Source organism: Lepidochelys kempii, chromosome 3 (genome assembly GCF_965140285.1).
Source record: "Lepidochelys kempii isolate rLepKem1 chromosome 3, rLepKem1.hap1, whole genome shotgun sequence".
NCBI lineage: Eukaryota > Metazoa > Chordata > Testudines > Cheloniidae > Lepidochelys > Lepidochelys kempii.
In genome coordinates this window covers 103,574,106-103,599,126 of record NC_136382.1, presented here as the reverse complement: position 1 = coordinate 103,599,126, position 25,021 = coordinate 103,574,106, and the positions used below count along the sequence as shown (strand labels likewise).

General features: G+C 44.9%; 1 protein-coding gene across 3 annotated transcripts in view; it reads right to left on the bottom strand.

Annotated features, from left to right (window-relative positions):
* Positions 1-25,021, bottom strand: part of LOC140909032 (uncharacterized) — a 116,897-nt gene that overhangs the window by 58,083 nt on the left and 33,793 nt on the right. The window contains exon 2 of one of the 3 annotated variants that reach the window (XM_073337359.1): positions 17,403-19,903. The exons of the other annotated variants lie outside the window; for them this stretch is intronic. Coding sequence (XP_073193460.1) covers positions 19,146-19,903 — 758 coding nt within the window. The 3' untranslated portion in view covers positions 17,403-19,145. Of the gene's footprint in view, positions 1-17,402; positions 19,904-25,021 lie in introns of those variants that run through there. 3 annotated transcript variants of the gene reach the window in all.

Below are 25,021 nucleotides of genomic sequence, written 5' to 3'. Positions count from 1 at the left end.
CACTGGCTCGGCACTCCCATTGGCTGGTTCACAGCCAATGGGAGCTTTGGGGGGTGATGCCTGAGGGCGAGAGCTGCGCGCCTCCACCTAGGAGCTTGACTTCCTGTTGGTCACTTCCAGGGTGCAGGGCGGTCCGCGGTGCCAGGACAGGTGGGAAGCCTGCCTCTGCACCCCAGCTGCGCCGCTGACTGGGAGCCACCGGAGGTAAGTCTGCACCCCAACCCTGTGCCCCAACCCCGCGCCCCAATCCTGTGCCCCAGCCCTGAGCCCCCCCAAACCAGAACCCCTTCCTGCACCCCAAACCCCTCATCCCTGGCCCCATCCCAGAGCGTGCATCCCCAGCCCAGAGACTTGACCCCATCCTGCACCCCAACCCCCTGCCCCAGCCCAGACCCCCCTCCCACACCCTGAACCCTTCATTCCTGGCCTCACCCCGCAGCCCTCACCCCAGTACCCTAACCCTCTGCCCCAGCCCTGAGCCCCTCCCACACCCCAAACCCCTCATCCCCAGCTCCGTTGGGTCACAGGCATCAACAATTTTCTTCAACTTGGTCCCCAGAAAAAAAGTTTGAAAACCACTGATGTAGAATAATACCTGAGCAAGAGCTTCCTACACTCTTGCCTAGAGAGTATACCGATTTATAGGTCAAAAGTCTCTAACAATACCTAAAGCCAGGAACTTAAATGAATCCAGCCTATTTTTAGAAGTGCTGACCAGGCATAGCGCCTATTGTTGGTGCTCAGCACCTATGAAAATCAGCCCACTTTTATTTGTATGCCTAAATTTGAATATAGATGCTTAACTTCAGGCATCTATATTAAAAATTCTGCTCCAAAAGATGTTCATTGGATATAAATGACTGGGACCCACTCAATAAGTAAATTCAGCGGGTAAAATTAATTCATTATATTAATTATGTAAAATAAAAACTGGGAGTCAAAGGCCTCCAGGGAAAGGAGGAAAGAGGAACCTCTGAAGGTGACCTGTGCAGTGCTGAGCCCACCCACCATCATCAGGCCCCAGTGGGAGGACCTGGAAGGTGGGTAGTGCGACACAGAGGCTCCTAGGCAAAGGGCCCCCTGTTCTTTGCAAACAACTCAGATCTGACAAACTACTCCAAACATATCCTTTCTACAGGATATTTATCCATAAAGAGTAACACGTATGATATCTACAGAAAGATTGTAACTTGTCAAGAATCATAATCATTGTGACTTGCAAGATATATGTATGGGTACTATTTAAGGTACAATGATGTGTTATGGACTTGGAGTAAAACTTAATCACCAGGGGACACTGTGCCTCAATGATGGCCCATTCAGGCAAGATGATGGTATCATCCTGCCTGATTTAGCTGGTGATGCAATGCAAGTCTCATTTGTTTAGACTTACTCAGTACCAAGACTTTCCATGGAAAACCATCAGAGACAATTGAAAACAACTGAAACCTCTTGAAGGTTAAAAAAAGCGACATAACAAGACATTTGTTTCTATTTCTAAACAGGGCAAACCAAAGACTGTTTCAGTATAACACAGAGGAGGGAGAGGTACCCTGAATCCATTCACTGAGGAGACATCTTGGGAGTGGGGAGATTCTGATGAAAGTTTGGATTCTGATTCCTGTGCAACAGGCTGAACTTTGTGGGGGAAACCTACTTTATTAGAAAGGAAAGCTAACTATTACTAAGTGTAGGCCCAGGTTCACATTTTATTATTTTGTTTGCTGTTGTGACCATTTGCTTCCACCACCGCCTGTCAGTTAAAACTTGGTTCGTTCTGTGAGTAGCCAGTGATAGTGGCTGGATATCACAGGGGAATGATTCAATGGGACTCGGGGACTGCAGTTCACCTCTTGTTAACCTGCAAGGTGAAGACAGGGCAGGCATAGACCAGAGGAGAGTGCTTGAATGACTGAAAGGCAGTGGTCTTATTGGGTGCCGGGAAGTGGGCGGGCGCAAGCCACTACAAGCAAGACTGCCTGGAGGCAGGGGGTAACAGGGTGGCTCATAGTCCTGAATACCAAAGAACCATCACATGTAGTGAAAGAGGCAGAGATCTGCAGGAGGAGAGAGTTGAATGCCTGACATGAGGCCCTGGGGGGGCAGTGGCGTGCCTTTCCCTCGGCACGGTGGTGGTGGGACCTGGGGAAGGTGCGCGCCCGGCTCTTCTGCCATGACTACACCTGGGGCACCAGCTGATGGAGGGATGCAGCGATAGAGCAGTTGGAACGGGAGGTCTTAGAGCTGGAGAAGTGTCTGGCCGCCAGCCCTGAGGATCCATCCCTCTGAGGAGCGTGCCAGGAGAAGTGGGAGGAGCTCCGGGCCCTCGAAGACCATCGGGCCCGGGGCGCCTTTGTTTGATCCCGCATCCGTCTCCTTCAGGAGATGGATAGCGGCTCCCGCTTCTTTTATGCCCTGGAGAAAAGGAGGGGGACCAAAAAGCATGTAATCTGACTTCCGGCAGAGGACAGCACCCCTCTCACGGATCTGGTGGAGATGTGTGGGAGGGCCAGGGCCTTCTACACAAGCCTTTTCTTCCCAGATCCGACCGATCCTAACGCTTGCAGAGTGCTCTGGGATAACTCCCTATGGTCAGCACAGGCGACTGAGACCGGCTTCAGCTGCCTCACTCTGGCCAAGTTCTTGGAAGCCCTCTGCCGTATGCCCACCAATAAATCTCCGGGCATGGACGGGCTGACCGTGGAGTTCTACTGTGTGTTCTGGGACGTCCTCGGCCCAGACCTAGTCACTGTCTGGGCCGAGTCTTTGCAGAGCGGGGTCCTCCCTCTTTTGTGCAGGCGAGCCATGCTTGCCTTATTGCCAAAGAAGGGGGACCTCCACGATTTACAAAATTGGCGTCCTGTCTCTCTCCTCAGCACGGACTACAAAGTCGTAGCGGAAGCCATCTTGCTGCAGCTAGGGTCCATTCTGGTGGATGTGGTCCACCCAGACCAGACCTACACTGTCCCAGGCCGCACCATCTTTGACAACCTGTATCTGGTCTGGGACCTCTTGGAGCTCGGGTGTAGGGATGGTCTGTCATTCATCCTCCTGTCCTTGGATCAGGAGAAGGCATTCTACAGGGTCGATCATGGGTATCTCCTGAGCACTCTGCGAGCATTTGGCTTCGGACCCCAGTTTGTGGGTTTTCTCTGGGTGCTGTATGCCTCTGCAGAGTGTTTGGTCAGGCTCAACTGGACCCTGACCAAACCGGTCAGCTTCGGGCGAGGAGTACGGCAGGGGTGCCCCCTCTCGGGCCCGCTGTACGCTCTGGAGATCGAGCTCTTCCTCTGTCTCCTCCTTAGGAGGGTGACGGGGTTGGTGCTGCAGTAGCCGGAACTGTGGCTGGTCCTGTTGGCGTATGCTGACAATGTGCTCCTCGTGGTCCAGGACCCGGGCAACTTGGCGCAGATGGAGGCTTGCCAGGCCATCTATTCGGCAGCATCCTCCGCCCGGGTCAACTGGGTCAAGAGCTCTGGCCTGGTGGTCAGGGATGGGTGGCAGGTGAGCTCCCTCCCACCCACGCTTCAGGCCATCCGGTGGAGCATGGGTCAGCTGCTCTATCTCAGCATTTACCTTTCTGCCATGCATCCGTCTCCGCCAGAGAATTGGCATGATTTAGAAGGCGGGGTGACAGAGCGGCTCTGGAAATGGACAGGACTACTCCTGTGCCTCTCCCTTCGAGGGAAAGCGCTGGTGCTTAATCAACTAGTCCTGTCCATGCTCTGGTACCGGCTCAACACCCTGGTCCCAGCCCCGGGTTTCCTGGCCAACCTCTGGACATCGATTCTGGAGTTCTTCTGGTCAGGACTGCACTGGGTCTCTGCGGGGGTTCTCCATCTACCCCTGGAGGAGGGAGGGCAGGGCCTGAAGTGTCTATACACTCAGGTCCATGTCTTCCGCCTCCAGGCCCTGCAGAGGCTCCTTTATGGTGCAGGTAGTCCGGCTTGGAGCATACTGGCGCATGCCTTCCTGCGCTGCTTCCGAGGGCTCCGATATGACCAGCAGCTCCTTTATCTCCATCCGAGAGGTCTTTTGCAAAACCTCTCCGGGCTGCTGGTCTTCTACCAGGACCTCCTCCGGACCTGGAAACTGTTCTCAGTGACCAGGTCCATGACGGCCATCATGGGGGAAGATCTCCTCATGGAGCCCCTGCTACACAACCCCCAGCTCCGTGTGCAGGTGGCGGAGTCCCCCTCGGTGCGCCAGAGGTTGGTCCTGGCAGAAGTCACAAGGGTCGGAGACCTCCTGGATTATGACCGGGGAGACTGGCTGGATCCCCTGATGCTCGTTCAGCGCATGGGGCTCTTCAGCCCTTGTACTCCCCAGCACATACTTCAAGAGGTGAGGGCCGCTTTGCCGCCCACTGCTCAGGTTTACCTCAACCGGGTCCTGCACGAGGGCACGCCCCGCCCAACCCTCCACCCCAGACCCTCTGGACCTTTTAATCGGGCCCCTACCCTGTGGACCCAACTGACTCCCCACCCCCACCCCCCGGCCCCCACTGTGAGCTGGCTGCACAATCTGCAGCTGGTCTGCTTCCAGACCATGCCAAGGAAGCATCTATACATGTTTGTGCTCCACACCCTTCAGGTCCTCACCCTCACGTCCTGCCCTGACACAAAGTGGTGGGACCTCCTGCCAACTCTCGAGGGTGAGGAGCCCTGGTGGGCCAGCCTATACTTTACCCTAGTCCCGAGGTCTGCCGGGGATATAAGTTGGTGGCTCCTCCACGGGACCGTGAGCTCGGGTGTGTACTTGGCGCGGTTCACCCCTATCCCGAACACCTGCCCCTTTTGTGGTGTGAGGGAAACCCTGGCACACATTTACTTAGAGTGTGCCAGGCTGCAGCCCCTATGCCGGCTTCTCTTAGACATTTTGTTAAGGTTTTGGTTGCACTTTTCCCCTCACCTTCTTATTTATGCACTCCCTATCCATGGCTCCACAAAGTCACAGGACCGCCTGGGCAGCCTCCTTCTGGCCCTGGCTAAAATGGCCACCTATAAAACCAGGGTGAGGAGGTTGCCCGAGGGAGTCCCCTTTGACTGTGGGGCCTATTTCCGATCTTCCGTCCATTCATGTATCAGGGCAGAGTTTCTCTGGGCGGCGTCCACTGACTCCCTTGACGCCTTTGAGGAGCAGTGGGCGCTGTCCTGGGTTCTCTGCTCGGTGTCCCCATCTGGTTCCCTTCGTTTGATGCTTTGACCACACTCCTGTCCCTGTTATTTCATTAGTTGTCCCCCCGTATTCATTTGGTTTCCAGGTCCCGTGGATCCCCCTCTTAGGCTGGGCGCGGGATCCTTTAGCACTTCCCAGATACCAATAAGATGAGGCCATGGGTTTGATCTGCAGGAGAGCTGAGCACTCACACCTGTAACTGAAGTCAATAAGAGCAGCACTTTGGACATATTAAGAGGTATAGAATACTTTGCAGGCTCAAAAATCCGTTTTGAATTGGGATCTCCCATGTCTCAGGAGGGTGCTCTAACCACTGTACATGTGATGGCCTGATACAGCACACCAACCACTTTAATTCTGGCATTTCCTAACTTTTGAATACCTGACTTTTCAAACTTAATAATGTTACGTTAATGTAGCCTTTTTGTGTGTAATTAGAGTTTTATGACTGTGGAGTGAATATATTACATAACATGATGGCAGATTTACAATTCAAATGCTGAGGCCAGCGTCTGTATTAAACATAAAATATTTATTGGGCAGTCATTAATTAGTTAATATTGATACATCTTTGTGAAAAAGTGAAATGTAACCCATGCCTGCTTGATGTGATGCTCTGTTTCCCCTCTAGTGACACCTCGACCATCTAGAGATTGATGAGTCTGCTACAGCCTTAAGTAAGAGGCACGTGGCTTTTAGCTTATGCAGCTGAGGCTCATACAGTAAGCTTCAGAGAGTTCCCAGGTTCAATCCCCCTGATCGGCATCTGTCAGCATTACACAATGTGCTGTATAAGTAGTGCTTCCCCTCCTTGCCATGAAATGATAACTGGGGAGCTAAAATGTAATATAATGAATGCAGCACTGTCATTTTGGGGGTCTACTCTAGGTTTCTGTATGAGCCGTGAGCAAGTTTTAGTAATGCTTCGATAAATCCCCCATCAGTACAAGCTTTCCCCTGTTAATCACAGCTAATGAATAAACTTAATGAACACAGAGGATTAATGAACTGAAAGGTCTATATTAAACTTCAGCCTGACTATTTGGAGGTGAAAAGGAGAGGGGAAGGAAAAGCTCAGGAAAAGATCCAATTATCCCATCAGACACAGGTGTCATTTTTTCATCTCTGGTTGAGATATTAAAAATGGACTGACCAAATTCCCCTTGAGCTCTCCGTAAAGATGAGCTACGCCACTCAGGCCAGTGGCTAAATGCTGCAATTAGGCCCAGTAATATTTCCCTGTACATTTACCTTTTTAAATAAATAATTGTAGGTATAAGCCAGTTTTTGCCTCACTTGCCTGCCAATTTTTGAGTTCAGAGTACTGTCTTATTGGCTTTCCAGCTCCTAAACCAAAGCATTTTCCTGCACACTCTGAACTTGTTTAAATGTGACATACTGTAGTAACAAAAGATACTGGAACAGATCAAGGCTCCTTCTAATCTGGCATCCTATCGCTGGGAGTGGCAAGTGTTGACTGCTTCAGAGGAAGATGTAAAATCCGATGATACACCTAACTCCAATCAATTTATTTGAGCATAAGCTTTCATGAGCTACAGCTCACTTCATCGGATGCATAAAGTGGAAAATGCAGTGAGGATGTTTTATACACACAGACCATGAAAAAATGGATGTTTATCACTTCAAAAGGTTTTCTCTCTCCCCACCCCACTCTCTTGCTGGTAATAGCTTATCTAAAGTGATTACTCTCCTTACAATGTGTATGATAATCAAGATGGGCCATTTCCAGCACAAATCCAGGGTTTAACAAGAACGTCTGAGGAACAGTGGGGAGGGGGGTAGGAAAAAACAAGGGAAAATAGGTTACCTTGCATAATGACTTAAGCACTCCCAGTCTCTATTCAAGCCAAAGTTAACTGTATCCAATTTGCAAATGAATTCCAATTCAGCAGTCTCTCGCTGGAGTCTGGTTTTGAAGTTTTTCTGTTGTAATATCGCAACTTTCATGTCTGTAATCACGTGACCAAAGAGACTGAACTGTTCTCTGACTAGTTTATGAATGTTATAGTTCTTGACATCTGATTTGTATCCATTTATTCTTTTACGTAGAGACTGTCCAGTTTGACCAATGTACATGGCAGAGGGGCATTGCTGGCACATGATGGCATATATCACATTGGTAGATGTGCAGGTGAACGAGCCTCTGATAGTGTGGCTGATGTGATTAGGCCCTCTGATGGTGTCCCCTGAATAGATATGTGGGCACAATTGGCAACGGGCTTTGTTTCAAGGCTTTGTTGCAAGGTTCCTCGGTTAGTGGTTCTGTTGTGTGGTATGTAGTTGCTGGTGAGTATTTGCTTCAGGTTGGGGGGCTGTCTGTAGGCAAGGACTGGCCTGTTTCCCAAGATTTGTGAGAGTGATGGGTCGTCCTTCAGGATAGGTTGTAGATCCTTGATGTATTGGAGAGGTTTTAGTTGGGGGCTGAAGGTGATGGCTAGTGGCGTTCTGTTATTTTCTTTGTTAGGCCTGTCCTGTAGTAGGTGACTTCTGGGTACTCTTCTGGCTCTGTCAATCTGTTTCTTCACTTCAGCAGGTGGGTATTGTAGTTGTAAGAACACTTGATAGAGATCCTGTAGGTGTTTGTCTCTGTCTGAGGGGTTGGAGCAAATGCGGTTGTATCATAGAGCTTGGCTGTAGACAATGGACCTTGTGGTGTGGTCAGGGTGAAAACTGGAGGCATGTAGGTAGGAATAGCGATCAGTAGGTTTCCGGTATAGGGTGGTGTTTATGTGACCATCACTTATTAGCACCATAGTGTCCAGGAAGTGGATCTCTTGTGTGGACTGGACCAGGCTGAGGTTGATGGTGGGATGGAAATTATTGAAATCATGGTGGAATAGTTATGGGTGAGGACAAAGTCAATACCATCTTGGCCACTATGGATGTAGAAGCCCTCTACACCAACATTCCACACAAAGATGGACTACAAACTGTCAGGAACACTATCCCTGATAATGTCACGGCAAACCTGGTGGCTGAACTTTGTGACTTTGTCCTCATCCATAACTATTTCACATTTGGGGACAATGTATACCTTCAACTCAGTGGCACTGCTATGGGTACCCACATGGCCCCACAGTATGCCAACATTTTTGTGGCTGACTTAGAACAACACTTCCTCAGCTCTCGTCCCCTAATGCCCCTACTCTACTTGCGCTATATTGATGACATCTTCATCATCTGGACCCATGGAAAAGAAGCCCTTGAGGAATTCCACCATGATTTCAACATAGCTCACGAAAGCTTATGCTCAAATAAATTGGTTAGTCTCTAAGGTGCCACAAGTACTCCTTTTCTTTTTACGAATACAGATTAACACGGCTGCTACTCTGAAACCTAACTGCAATGTATATTATTGGGGGAGGGGAATGTCTCCTGTCCCCAGCTGGTGATAATTTTGTACCCTGAAACACAAGGATACATAGCCCATATCATTGTATCCTCAGTAGTGAAGTCAATGTCTTTTGCATTGGAAACTTGATTCCTGAAAGCACAGTCTGGGAGCTAATAGAAGGAAAAAGAGAGATCCCAACATTTTAAACTGCAAATGTATTTGTAGTGGTTCAGTTAGTGCTTTAGAGCCCACTCAGGCCCGCTCCTCCTACTGACTGTGGATCTGGGCTGGCTTTACTGATCCTAAGCCTGGTCAGGATAGTTTGGCAAGGAGCACAGAGCTGCTGCTCAGCCACTCTGTGACTGGAATCTGCAGGGGCCCCGAAGGAGACAGGGAGCACATGAGCTCCTTGCCCCCTCCACTGATTCTGAATCTCCCTCTCTCCTGGCAGCCATTAACTCCCACTGATCCACCTGTGTGGGGCAGAAAGGCTGTGGCACCAAAATCAGGTGTTTGAGGTGAGGGGGCTTGGGAGGTAAAGGGTGCTGAGAGGTTCACCCTCTGCTACCTTTCCCTGGGGATATCTTTTGGGCCACTTCAGAACGGTCAGCCTGGTCCAGTGCCAGAGAAGGAGGCTGCTCAGCCCCTTGTTATCTCTCAGCCAGGGAGACCTCACTCATTATGCAGGGACACTGAAGGATGCACCACCTCCCTGCCAGCATCATTCCTCTGTGCTGCTCCACTGACATATATGACAAGAAGGGGAGGCTGAGTATGGGACTGTGAATTCAAGTGGGGGATGGGCAGTGATGCTGCTGCTTAGGGAGGGCATTCCCCCATTGGGATTCTATCAGTGCCCTGTGGGCATGAAGCACAGCTGTGGCCTCATTCTGGGGAGAAGGATCCTTTAGTTTTGTAAATGGGGGTTTAAAATGTACACCTGGAGGGCCAGACTCCTGTCTCAGGCTTCAGCTGGGTGTCACATGCCACTGAGAGTCGGATTTGGCCCAGTATGCTTTGCCCCTCATCTGCCTACCCACGTTTTCCTAGGCACAGCATGGTAGAATGCAGCAGTGATTGAACTGTGGCGGTTGCCCACTACCCTGCCATAACATTTGTTTTCAATAGTTAATCTATTTGGATTTGACTAAAATCACCAGGAATGCAGGCAGAGATAAACCAGTGGGCAAATGATCAACTGATCAAATCCAGAAAACAGCCCGTGCTATGGTCACTAAGGATAAATCCTCAAGAAGTATAACAAGGAATTCTTTGTATTATACTGGGTTTTACCATCAACAACCCCATTATGCTCACAACAGGCACACCCCATGCCATGCACCCTTGAAAAGGAAAAGCTCCAGCCGTGGGTCATATTTTTATATTTATTATAGAGTGTTTATTTTCATAAGGGCTTTTTCTTCTCTTTTTCTCATTTTCATCCCTGCCTCCTGCTTCTTATCCATTTGTAATCACAGTACCACATGTACTTACACAGGTAACATGAGCTGATAACAGCTTGCCCTTTGGATTACCAATATCAGTGCCTGCATGCAGCCTCTCACATTTGGTGAACTCCAGCATTTAAAGGTTGTAACATTATTTGGCTTTATTATTTGAATCTAATAGAGCAGCTTGTGATCAATAAAGGTATGCTTTTATCATACTTGCCAGTCTTTTATTCATAAATATGCAGATTTTCTGCCTTCTAGCCACACTGCTTGTGATTTTAATATTCATGGAGAAAATAGAGTGATTCCACCCTACCTTTAAGCTGCTTGTTTATGTCTACTGTGATAAAATGCATCTTTATTGAAGTGGTACATGGATTATACTGACATCACAAAACATATTGCTTCTGTGTCTTTAAACATTTTGGAAGCGCTGTATTGTATTAGTCATATATGGAATGAGGTCACTTCCTTTACACAAGGGCCTGATTCTCATTTACAGAAAGGGGCCTTACAATGTTTCAGTAGTTTAAATGGGCCTTAATGTGGGAGTAAATTATATTTGCATTTCCTATTAAACATCTCATTGCAAACTATGATCAGATATGCTGTAGTGCAACATATTAATCCATGAACAAATACTGAACGGCTTAGATGACAACACGTGACACTGAACTAATGTAAGTTATATAATTACCCTCCAATCATTTACTATTTAGAGTAACTTCCTTGGCTAATAGCTGAACCAGAGACATCACATGACCTTTATTCTCCATATAGGAGGGACCATACCCAATAGGGCTTGCTCAAAAAATAAATTAATATAATTGTTGTTGTTATTTTGCCTAATACGTTTGAAAGGCACTTGAATGGTCAAAATCTGAAAAGTTTATGACCTTCCGGTAGAAAGAGCAAATGTGATTGTTTTAATCTGACTTGGCAGCCATAACGAATGCACTGAATGTCAAGATTCTAGTTCAGTGGGAACCTGAAAAGTGATTGTGTCACTTAGTCATCTGTTGAAAGCTTCTATAATATACGGACACACATGATATAATGATCGCTAAATGTGATACTATATACATATGCTACTCTCCCATGTCAATCCATGATCAAGTGATGCTCACTTTCCTGGAACTTCTACTCCATCCTCTTTCTTGGAACTACCACCTCCACCAACTCTGCTCAGGAACAACAACTGTGTGCAGTGAGCCCTGCATGGATGTGTTAACGGTCAGAAGGTGATGACTAGTTACATCTGTCTGGACTTGCTCAAAGTCATAACTGGCAAAACAAACCTCCCTGCGTGCTCCAGGCTGTTCTTCTGTTGATGAATCACAGCACCAACTGGAGTATTTGCAAGCAAGTTTCTACAAGCATGGTTCCCGATCCACTATTAGAGCTAGAGGACGCAAGATATTTTCCCCTCTTTAACAATCATTACTATTGAGGTTACTCTAGGTAGGGCTCCAGCCTAGAGGAATTGTTTACATTATCTCACTATTATTTTCATACAAGAAGGCAACAGTACAAAGAAATAATTTGATTGAAAGAACTAACCCAGTACTTCTGGTTCTACTGAGAAGCTTCACTTCTATTGTTTACTTCTTTCACAACAAAAGGCTTTGTAAAACCCAGTTAATAATGATTATAAAGTGCAGCGATGGCCATGTGCTGTATTTGTGCAATGTTAGATTTTTTTTCATGTTTTCCCATGCTCTGTTTCTCTGTCTTCAGAAAACACAGGCCATCTTTTGCCTAAATGATATAAAGTGGACTTTTCAAAAGTGCCTATGTGACTTAGGATCATGAGGCTCATTGAAAGTCAATTGGACATTTAAGTGCTTTTGAAAATGTTACCTGTATAGATGGCTGAGGAAGGATCTTGCACTATGCTGGGACTTGGGATACAAATGTTCAGTTCCTGGATCAGTCACAGACTTCTTGTGTGACCTTGGGCAAATAATTTAGTCTCTCTGTGGCTCCCCATCTGTGAAACTGGGATAATAATACTTCCTTTCTCCTACACATTGTCTGTCTTGTCTATGTCAGTTGTAAATGCTTTGCAGCAGTGACAATTGTTATGTGGTTGTACCATACCTAGCATAATAGAGCCAAATCTTGGCTGGTGCCACTAGGTGTTGCGGGAATATAAATAAATAATGCTGATGGGATGTGACTTGTAGAATAATATACAGTACATCTGTAATTCTGTTTTCTAGTTATCCTGTGACTCTGGCCTGGTTTACACCTAAAACTTAGGTCAACCTATCTAAGTCACTCAGGGCTGTCAAAAATTTCATGCCCTGTGTGACATAGTTAGGTCAACCCTAAGCCCCCCAATGTAGACACCACAAGGTTGTCAACCAGATTCTGTCAACCTAGCTACCACTTCTAGGGGGGTGGATTACCTACATTGATGGAAAAACCCCTTTTGTCAACTTAGGAAGTGTCTACTACACTACAGAAGTATAGCGGCATAGCTGTAATGGCGTTATAGCAGTGCTGCTATATGCAGTGGTTCTCAACCTCTTTACCATCGTGGGCCGCATATACAGCTCTCTATGTGTGTTATGTTGGCTGCATCCATACAACATATATACTACCTATATGGCCCTGAGGATGTCACATGGGCCGCAGCTGTGCGCTGATTGGGCCACAAGCGGCCCACCGATTGAGAACGACTGCATAGCGTAGCCTGTGACTGCACTTCTGTACCTATTTAGCCAAATTCATCCCTATTGTAACTCTACTGACTTCGATGAATTTGGCCTATTTGCCTGGACAGTAGTTCCACTGGAGAACAAAACAGAGAAGCAGGTCCTGTAGTTCATTACTGCTAAAGATCTGAGTGTGTTGGAACTAAAGGGGAAAAAACCAAATGGGAGGTGCTGAATAGTTTACTGTGAAGTGTGGCAGGGAATTGAACTGATTCTTTTTGGGAGGCTCTTGTAAATGTAAATATTGCTTGTGCTTCCCATCCCTACTAATGCATTCAGAAGACTAAGGGCTTTGATGTCCCCATCTCTTGGGTCACTCTCTTTTTTTCTCTTCACATTAAACCTCTCATTTGTAATTATTATGATTATTACTGTGGTGCACAGGAGCCCTAGTCATAAACCAAGACCCCATTATTCTAGGCACCTCTTTCTCTTCCATGGATTTCCCACCCTAGGGATCTGTCATTAAAAAATAAATAAATAACCCCTTAAAAATTGACAGAGTCCATTCATTCAGTCTGTTAGGTAACTAATTTGTGCTATTGAAGAAGCTTTTTGTTTCCACATCTGAGACTGCGCTGCCTGCACATCCCATCAGGGTAACTCCACTGGGACACAACAGCGTTTCTCTTTCCAGTGACGGTGAGGCGTTCTCACACAGGTTTCCCGCTCCCACCCGCCCAGGGCAGTGTCTGTCTGTCTTCATATCTGTATCACAATTCCTGGCACGTCCGTTAGGTGTGGAAGGGATACAAACAGGGCCCTCATTGTGCGAGTTCTCTTTCTCTTCTCACCGTAGTAAGATTCTTGCCCCATTTTATGCAAATATTATAATAAAATGACAATTAATATAGATCTATAAATTATAACAGTATATAGAATTATATACAACTATAAATGATACTAAAACATTGTGTGGCCAGCCTGCCAAGCAGCTCCAGCAATAGACGCTCCTGAGCTGTCTGCTCAGAGCAGGACTCTGTCAAGGTGACCGGGACAGTGTTGGGGAGGGGCACGGTCACAGCCATTCCCCACACAACCAGGTATTTATCCAGCTTCTATGACAGATTTAGATTTTGCAGATTCCAAGTGTGCTTTCTTTCTTCTTTTTCCTCTCTCTTCCCCCTCCAAGTAAGGTGCTAGCCTTTACTGTTGTAAAGAAAACCTCCCAAACACAAACCAAATGTAGCCAATGCAGAGAATCTGCAGACAACTTCAGATAGATGTGAACTCTGCCTTTCATCTTAATGGAATATAAACACTTACGCCAATGGCAGAGGCTTTAATAGCCACTTCTGAATAATGTAGGTCTGCCACTGTGCACCTATGCTGCACAATTACCACAGTTGTGTGCAGATGGGTGACTGTATGTGCAAAGGGCCAAAACAAACATTTATGAACTTCACTAAGGCCATATTCTACACTTGATCTTTGTGTGAACTCTAGTCAACGGTTGTGGATCGAGGGTAATTTATGGCCCTAATTTGGGCTTCTTGTCCGCATACCGTAACTAACATTATGATTTAGCCTCCTTGACTTTCCTAATTTAAAAACACCTTAGTAGATTCATGAAAATCACCTGATGTGTAGTATAGACCAGGGCATTTTACTGCACAAGAAAGCAAATGTAACTAACAGCTTGGTATGATCTTGCACACCTCTGCACGTCACTATGCCATGCACCTGGATTCTGATCCACAGTCTAGTATATATTGCAGTACCGTGTCTCTCCTGCATAGGCAATACCAATTGAGACAGATGAACTAGTTATTTTGTGATACAGATAAATATCCTGAGAATTAGACTAATAATCCTAACTCACATTTGAGCTAAAGGTGTTTTAGGGAAGAGATTGGTTGTTTGTATTCAAGATCTGAGCCCAGGAATTTAAACATTGTGTATGAAGTTAACCACCACACCTTTCCCTAGCTGTTTTGTACATGTATATTTGGACATAATTTAGATTAATTTGCCATAAATATGCTGTCAGTTGTCTTACATGACAAGGCAAGTGAATAATTGGGAGTATAGTTGAAATACAAACTCCTAACTGGCTTTGTTGTGACCTGCCTGGTGAATCACAATTTATTATAATTATCCTATGAAAAAAACAGAAGAAATGTGTTCTTGTTACAATGGAACAATTCTCCTGGAGCTACACTGGTGTGAATGAGAACTGAGTTTGGCCATATATTTTCAAGGGCTGTTCTTGTAACATTTCAGTAGCTCCCTGCCCCACTAACCCCACATCTACTTTGACACTTGTTTCAAATGTGCTTTGTGAGTAAAGTAGTGGGTAGCTTCAACCTTCCTTTGTTGCTCCTTCAGTCACTCAGCAGCAGGCTCTGTGGTCTCCTTGTACCATTGCTATAACTCTAAGACATGGTTATGCAGACTGTGTGGGTTGGAGGGCAGGGCAGGGCAAGTCTCCTTACCCCCAACCTTGTAGCAAGTTTTGGCCAGTCATGTGATTAGCTTGTAAATAGTGCATAGGAAATGTTTATTTTAGAAAACCTCTTTTTGGTGCAACATAAAACAATAATTTAATGGAAACTTTCTGCGAATGTTCAGGTTTGTAAAATCTTTTCAGAAATCTCACTGTTGGGCCTAAACTAACTCAGTGATCCTGCCCGTGTGCATACTTCTTAATTTCTTTGTCCCTTTGCAATTATTAATTATTAAGGAGCCCGATCCAACTCTCATGGAGGTCAATAGTATCTGTACAGTGACATTAAAGAGAGCTGGCTCAGGCCCTAAGTCTGTGTATATAAAATGTAACTCTGTAAAGTATTTTGGGATACATTTTTTAATGAAATTCTAGACTCTAATGCATAGAATGCTAGATGCTATGGAATCTATTAATAAAGTAATGTTATGCTGGAAGGTTTTAATGGTTACCATCAAGCACATCTTTGATCTATAGACAATCATAGACCTCATTAATGTGGATGACACTTCTTTCAGGCTAATGGGAAGGAAAAAATAAATCTCTTCATAGAGCGAGAAAATGAGAGACAATAGACACTACCATCCAAGGTAACTGGCCTCACACAGCAAAGCCTGAGCAAGTCATGTGGTCTGAGAGGTTTTCCTAGGACTTATTGAAAATGTAGAAACTAGGGAGTTGTTTCGAAAGCTGTGTGAGAGAGTAGGAGAAAGCCACCAAAAAGTCAGCAGACAGCAAGAGAAGCATCTGTGAAAGTGGCCCTGAGCGGGAGGTCCTTGGGACACAGGGCTGGCTGGAAAGACAGGCTTGTAAATTGTGAGCAAGGAAACTGCCTGCTGTTGCTTGTTTCTACTCTGTTCAGGAAAACAGGGCTTTGTGTACATTCTTTGTAAATAAACAGGATCTTACCAAAGAAATGCCTGCCTTGTATAATCAATGTCTCCCCACTAATGGAAACAGCCCTTTGAAGCCCTGAATATTGGCTAATATTGAAGCCTGAGCCAAAAGGGCAACACTAATAATTAATGTATTTTACTGCCATGGGGCTCGATCCTTCAAGGATTCCTAGGAGGAGCTGTGCTATCTCAACTCTCAATGAAGACAATTAAAGTTTAGGTGCTCAGCACCTCCCAGGATGGAGTCTGTAGCTTCTGATCTTTAAGGATCTAAAAGAGCATAACAAACTATGGTGTTTATATAAAAAAAAATGTTTACATTCTCTCAGAAACAGTGCATAAGATGTGAAAGTTAAGGAAAGAATAAGTCAAACTTCCCTCAAAAATGACAGGTTTCAGAGTAACAGCCGTGTTAGTCTGTATCCACAAAAAGAAAAGGAGTACTTGTGGCACCTTAGAGACTAACCAATTTATTTCAGCATAAGCTTTTGTAAGCTACAGCTCACTTCATCGGATGCATTCAGTGGAAACTACAGTGGGGAGATTTATGTACACAGAGAACATGAAACAATGGGTTTTACTTTACAGACTGTAACAAGAGTGATCAGGTAAGGTGAGCTATTACCAGCAGGAGAGCGGTGGTAGGCAGGGGGAACCTTTTGTAGTGACAATCAAGGTGGGCCATTTCCAGCAGTTGACAGTATGGGGGAGGGGCGGGAAATAAACCAGGGAAATAGTTTTACTTTGTGTAATGACAGATCCACTCCCAGTCTTTATTCAAGCCTAAGTTAATTGTATCCAGTTTGCAAATTAATTCCAATTCAGCAGTCTCTCGTTGGAGTCTGTTTTGAAGTTTTTTTGTTGAAGAATTGCCACTTTTAGGTCTGTAATCGAGTGGCCAAACTGGACAGTCTCTACGTAAAAGAATAAATGGACACAAATCAGACGTCAAGCATTATAACATTCAAAACATTAGCAGAGGTGCTGTAGGGAACAAGGTACACAAGGCTGCTACCATTGCAATGCTGTGACTGCTTTAATCCAGTGACATCAAGTTACTGAACTGTTGATTTCTGCAGAATTAGGGCAAAAGTCTCACCAATCAATAGCTTCTGTAGACTTGTGTTACCGTACAACATGCTTGGAAGAAAAAGTACATAGTCCTTACTTGAGAAGTCGATTCTATGATCATTAAATTAGTAACTGCCACCATTGTATGAATGTTGGCTTCAAAGGCTTCAATTTTAATGATAAATGCCAATAAAATGATTTCACCATACACACAAACCGGTGGAACAATATTTTCATACAACAATAATTGAAAATTAGAGAAGCAAGTAAGGAAAATGCTGCTCGAGAACTTAATAGAGTTTGATTTAAGGCTACCTACTTTGTATATTTTGACACATGATGTTGATAATTTGTTTTAAGAGTTATAAAGCTTTAACTTTTTAAATCTCAGCATCTACTGCCATTAGATAATTATCTGATCCCCCCAGTCTGACACCCTCAGATTTTTTTGCAACTGTGAACATTTATATCAAAATTGAACACTACTTAAAAATAAATCATCAATATTAGCTGTCAAAATTAAAAAATAAAAATAAAATGTTGCCAAGCCAAATTATATGGATAGACAGCAGAATTCCTTACATTTTTCTTCCCCAAATAATACATTTTATTGTAATTTTCATCCTTTCTTCCCCCCTGCTCTCACCCCATTTTCTTTTGCCTTTGTTATGACTGATGTACCAGCTTAGATTCATAGGGATAAATTGTGGCTTTGCTACAAGCCCTGTCTATGAGTAGCCTAGGAAGCAAATTGTGACTCAATCCCAATCTGCCTCCTGGTTTCTCTCTGCTCTGTGGTGTGTGGGAAGAACGTACCCTGTACCAAGCATATATTTTCCACTACTTATGTTACCTGGCATGCTGGCTTAGCTGCAGGGCCCCTGACATGAAGTGAGGATGGAGCCAAAGGCTCTGTCCACTCCCCATTTCCACCCACCCACTCACCCAGCAACTCCATGGGTGCTGCTTCCTTTTATCTCTCACCCCATGCTGCTACCCACAATGTGGGTAGTGAGTGCAGGGGAGCTAAGAGTCTCTTTGGTCCCCCTTCTCCTCCCCTTGGACATACAGGACAGGCCATGGTCTGGCCAATAATTTCTTCTCTTTGTGACTTGAATTTTTTCTAACTCTTATGTTGTGGACTCATCATTAATTAACAACATGTTCTGGTAGTTAGGTGGATATGCTCAAGTTATGTTAACAAATACACAATGCTAGGCTTGGATTGCCAGAAATCTATGGATGAGGTGGAACATCCCTTTGGCTTTGGGCCTGTAGACTCACCTCCGTACACAGTAGATCTGTCTAGTATCTTATTGCATTGCCACTCAATGCTTCCATCATGGTAGGTTGTAGAGTCTTTGCCAGTGTCATCTGAACAGCCTGTTACACTTGTGAAAAAAGTGGGCAGTGTTGCTACCTGTCAATTGCTTTGTGGTATTATTGATCAAGGATTATAGTGCCCATTTTTTCCACAACTTCCGTCCACTGCTCCCACAATTCACTCAGTAGAATTAGCAAGAGTCATGCTGTGTCACACACCGATATTACATGCTTTGAATTCCTCACCTCCTGACATAACCTGGAGCTTTGCTTTTTAATAGCAAGCCCAGCATTATTGCCAGCTGACCAGAAAATGCATGTCAGTATTAATATTAGCAATAGTACTTTGTACTTATCTATAGAGTGTTTGTCTTGAAACACTTGAGGAGCTAAAAGTAAAAGCTAATTCTTTTAGTGACATGCATGGAAGATCTTCTTTAAGAGATAAATTGTGCTTTTAAGCATAGTAGCTGCAGGGTATGAGTGAGATGGGAACATGCAAAGTAGTTGCTGACGAGGGGTAGCCTGAGGCATTCTGCTTGTGTAGGACAGAGAGAGATGAGGTGGGTGAAGTGCTGCCGCTGGGAGTGGTGCGGGGAGCGCCAGGAGCTGGGAGTCCTGGTGCCGCAGATCAGGTCTGACGACAACACCATGGTCACCCCGAGTGCCAGGGGCACGATGGAGAGGACCCTGAAGGCCATCCACTCACTGTACATGGAAACCCTGAAGCATAAATTGGACCAGGATAAAGCCTTCGAACTGACAAGCAAGTGGGACGCCAGCAACCGCTTCCTTGCCGGGGGCGGCTTCACCCGTTTCGCTGACTGGCGGTTCATCCACCGCGCCCGGCTCAACTGCGTCCCGCTCAATGGAGCCGTCCGCCACGGGAACCGAGACAAGCGTTGCAGGAAGTGTGGCTACTCCAACGAGACCCTGCCCCACGTCCTGTGCAGCTGCAAGCCCCACTCCAGAGCCTAGCAGCTGCGCCACAATGCCGTCCAGAACCGCCTGGTGAAAGCCATCGCACCGCGCCTGGGGGAGGTCGCCGTGAACTGCGCCATCCCCGGTACTGACAGCCAGTTGCGACCTGACGTGGTAGTCACCGACGAGGCCGAGAAAAAGATCATCCTCATCGACATCACGGTCTCCTTTGAGAACAGGACCCCGGCCTTCCACGAAGCCTGAGCTCGTAAGATGGAAAAATACACCCCCCTGGCCGATACCCTGAGAGTGAAGGGCTATGAGGTGCAGATGGATGCCCTGATTGTAGGAGCCCTGGGCGCTTGGAACCCCTGCAACGAGCGTGTGCTGAGGACCTGTGGGATCGGTCGACGCTACGCACGGCTCATGTGGCGCCTCATGGTCTCGGACACCATCCGATGGTCCAGGGACATCTACATCGAACATATCACCAGCCACCGACAGAACCAGGAGGTGTGAGCCAGTACGACATCGTGCATCGACTACGAGAAAGGGACCGAGAGACTTTTTCCATTGGACCATATGAACTGGAACCATAAACTCACTGAACATTAAATCCCACCAAATGAGGATAAATCTACCCTCATCATCGTATCCACTCATTATACTCCACACCTGAACATAGCCATTATATGAACAACATACCCCGATATCTCAATGTCTGTACTTTGACCCGTTAACCTTTTACCCCCAATCGGGGAGATTGCAGATTATGTATTCCTTACACCACCTGATCCTAAACCGAACTTCGCACCCGTTGATAATCTGTACCTTTTTCCCTGATAAGCAGAAACTTCTATGCTTAAACTCTGTACCGTTTTCTTTTTATTTTAAAATCATCTTAATAAAATTATTAAATCTTTTATTGGACCAACTTCTATTGGTGGAAGCTTTCAACCTACGCAGAGCTCTTCTTCAGGTCTGGGAAAGGTATCCAGAGTGTCACAGCTAAATACAAGGTGGGACAGATTGTTAATCATAAAGGGTAAGCACATGTTGCAGGTTTCAGAGTAGCAGCCATGTTAGTCTGTATCTGCAAAAAGAAAAGGAGTACTTGTGGCACCTTAGAGACTAACAAATTTATTTGAGCATAAGCTTTCATGAGTATTTTCCACTGCATGCATCTGATGAAGTGAGCTATAGCTCACGAAGGCTTATGCTTAAATAAATTATTTAGTCTCTAAGGTGCCACAAGTCCTCCTTCACGTGTTGCAGGAGACCATTTAAAATGAAGTGGGCAATTAACACCTCTACAGTCACAGGACAAAGGAGAGTTTAGAGGCACGCAGAATGCCTCTGCGTCCTGGAAGTAGCATACTAACCATCTGTAAAAGGATGCAGTATGTGCTTCCCATCCATTAACTGAAAGGAAGAAGGTTTGACCATCCCCACTGTCATCCAGCTACCCCCACTTTGGGGTGTAACGTTAGCAGCGGCATCAGTAACCTGACTGCCCTGCGCTATGTGAGGGTAAAAGGTGTCTTCTACACTCTTCAACTCCGTTCTCCAGCAGAGGAACAGCTGCAATATGACCTAACTGGATAAAGACTTGGGGTGAAATCCTGGTCCCATTGAAGTCAATGACAAAACTCCTAATGACTTCAAGGAGGCCAGGATTTCACCTTTGTTTCTCTATGTGAAAAAAAATGTGGGTTGCAACAGGATTGCTGAAAATGTCCCCAGACATGTGCTCTGATGCCAAACAAACCCTTCAGTTTATATAGTAACAAGAACCATTTGCACTACGTTCATCACAAAACAATTTTGAGCATTACAAACAGATTTTACTCAAATGAAGATGATTATAAAGCATGTGGATTTATATTTATATAAAGCATGTGGATTTATTTATGATTATAAAGCATGTGGATTATAAAGCATGTGGAGGGCTGTGAAGTGTTAAAGTACATAAAAACATTAGAACAGAGAGAATGGTTCATAAATAGTAATGTATTTGACTAATTTGTTTTCTTTCGGCTTGCAGAACATCCTCAGCAATTTGCATTTTCCTGAAATGTACTTGTTATTTGTACATATTAGAATTGATTTAGTTGATTGAATTTTGTATATTAGGGATCGATCATGCAGAATTGTAAACTGCACTACTTAGTTGTGAGTGGTCAGATTAGTCACAGATTTTCTTCCCTGACTGGGGGATAGAAGCATTTCAAGGGCAAAGTGTGCATGTTTAAAACTTGGTATCCATGATTATGTGCATGTAAATTGCTTTTGCACAAACATTTGGGCCTATACAACTCAATTGCTAGAATGTTCATGGAAAACAAACACAAAAGTAAACCTCCATGGCAAAGCACTGTGTGCACGCACATCTCCTTTACATAGGCTGCACCAATTCTGAGAGCAAAATGGCTGCTGTCCACATACAGTCAAGAATCAGAGGGGTAGCCGTTTTACTCTGTATCCACAAAAAAAACGAGGAGTCTGGTGGTACCTTAAAGACTAACAGATTTATTTGGGCATAAGCTTTCATGGGTAAAAAACCCACTTCTTTAGATGCATGGAATGAAAAATACAGATGCAGGCATTATTATACTGACACATGAAGAGAAGGAGGTTACCTTACAAGTGGAGAACCAGTGCTGATAGGGCCAATTCAGTCAGGATGGATGTGGTCCGCTCCCAATAATTGATGAGGAGGGTGTCAATACCAAGAAAGGGAAAATTGCTTTTATAGTGATCCAGCCACTCCCAGTCCATATTCAAGCCCAAATTAATGGTGTTAAATTTGCAAATGAATTGTAGTTTATGTGACCATCACTTATTTAATAAACACAACCCTATACTGGAAACCTACTAACTGCTATACTTAGCTACATGCCTCCAGCTTCCATCCAGAACACATCACACGATCCCTTGTCTACAGCCAAGCCCTAAAATACAATCAGATTTGCTCCAATCCCTCAGACAGAGACAAACACTTATAAGATCTCTATCAAGCATTCTTAAAACTACAATACCCACCTGGGGAAGTGAGGAAACAGATTGACAGAGTGAGACGGGTACGCAGAAGTCACCTACTACAGGACAGGCCCAACAAGGAAAATAACAGAACACCACTGGCCATCAGCTACAGCCCCCAGCTAAAACCTCTCCAGCACATCATCAATGATCTACAACGTATCCTGGAAAACAATCCCTAACTCTCACAGACCTTGGGAGGCAGGCCAGTCCCCGCTTACAGACAGCCCCCATCCTGAAGCAAATACGAGAAACTACACACCACACCACAGAAACACTAACCCAGAAACCAATCCCTGTAACAAACCCCGTTGCTTACTCTGTCCCCATATCTACTCTAGTGACACCATCATTGGATTCAACCACATCAGCCACACCATCAGAGGCTCGTTCACCTGCACATCTACCAATGTGATATATGCCATCATGTGCCAGCAACGCCCCTCTGCCATGTACATTGGCCAAACTGGACAGTCTCTACATAAAAGAATGAATGGACACAAATCAGGCATCAGGAATGGTAACATACAAAAGCCAGTAGGAGAACACTTCAATCTCCCTGGACATTCTATAGCATATTTAAAAGTAGCCATCCTTCTACAAAAAAACTTCAAAAACAGACTTCAAAGAGAAACTGCAGAGCTACAATTCATTTGCAAATTTAACACCATTTATTTGGGCTTGAATAGGGACTGGGAGTGGCTGGCTCACTTCAAAAACAATTTTCCCTCTCTTGGTATTGACACCCTCCTCCTCAGTTATTGGGAGTGGACCACATCCATTCTGATTGAATTGGCCCTGTCAACACTGGTTCTCCACTTGTAAGATAACTCCTTTCTCTTCATGTGCTACTATATATATTTATGCCTGCATCTGTAATTTTCATGCCTCTAAAGAAGTGGGTTTTTTACCCACGAAAGCTTATGCCCAAATAAATCTGTTAGTCTTTAAGGTGCCACCAGACTCCACACCGTCAAGAGTTCTTCTAAAAGTAAAGGTGAAGCACAGAAAACAAAAGCATCACAGTTTCATAGCTACCTGTACTACACTGAAAGAGCATGATAAGGAAGAAAGTGAAATACAGCCCAAAACTAACTTCCAATCAAGAATATTAACATACCCTATGGGCTGTTAGAAATGATATTGCCCTACTAAAGATTTTAACTTCAAAGAAATGTTGCCAACGTAAGCCATCCCTCTTTTTGTCTCATTAGTAGGCAGAAAGGCTTTGAACATAACTGACAATCCTTGAGCACAGGAAACAAAGAAACTCAATCCGGGGGGAGAGATAGCTCAGTGGTTTGAGCATTGGCCTGCTAAACCCAGGATTGTGAGCTCAATCCTTGAGGGGGCCATTTAGGGATCTAGGCCAAAAATTGGGAATTGGTCCTGCAGGGGGTTGAACTAGATGACCTCCTGAGGTCCCTTCTAACCCTGATATTCTAATCTCCAGTACCATGTCAGATAAAACACCACATGGACATGTAGCTATTTGAAAGTGAATGAACAGAACAAAGTGGTAACATGTTTAAAGGAAACATATGAATCCCTAACAAACACATATCTGTGAATGTCCTTCCCAGCTCAGAGTTGAAGTGCCTGTGTGGTTATTTGTGAATGTCCCTGTTGCAAAAAGCCTGGAGAGGAGAATGAACTGTAAGGTGTGGAATTAATTATTGGTGCCAGTGTCCTGTTTTCTCATTGCTTGTTTTTTTGCACCTGCAATTTAATTGCCAAAACTTTTAGCACTGCTCAGTGTAAAAAGGCAACCTTCTGTTATCTGAAGAGTAGATGTGTCTTGGAGGTGTTTGCAGTGGAGATGTGCACCCAGTCATGCATCAAATGCTAGCAGACATCTGCTGAACTTGCCTAGAGCTTTGTATCATCTGTATTTTGCAGGTACACAATGAGCTAACTCTCATGGCTGCCTCATCCCACCAGTGTGATCTGAGTTAAATCTGTAAGGCACAGTCACTGCACAGAGGGGAGAAAAGATTAATAATAATTAAAAAGAAATAAAAAAAGGTTTTGTACTTTGATGTTCTTATTCATTTGATAAAATAATCGCAGCATTTGTCACCTCAGCAAAATTTACCAATCATTTATTTCAATAAAGATTAAATGAACTGGCATTGCAAGAATAAGATCATGCCCAGTGATTTTAATTAGCTCAGCCTTTTAGGCCCAAATCTAACTCTAAGAATTTGACTTTGTTCACTACACCATGGCTCAATGAATTTCAATAGCATTTTGAGTCTTATCTAGCAGATTCCACTGGTCAAAACTCATTAATTTCTCTGATTACACTTTGTGTTTTCCTTTCAGTATATTGCACAAATGGACTGCTTAGTAGCTTTCTTTTCAGTACCACAGCACTGTGTTTTTTTTTATACCCTCCTGGCTTTCATCAGCTCTATTCCCAGTTTATTATACAGAGGGCAAATATAACTACCCTGTGACATCAAATAAAGGCTAAGGGAAGCAAGCCATAAACCCAACAAACAAAATAAAAAGTTCTTTCTTGTAATAGCTTTCCAGAACACATCTGAAGGAGTGCTTAGATAGCACAAAGAGGACGTGCAGATCCATTCATTGCTGTAGCAAGGATCATTGTTAGACAT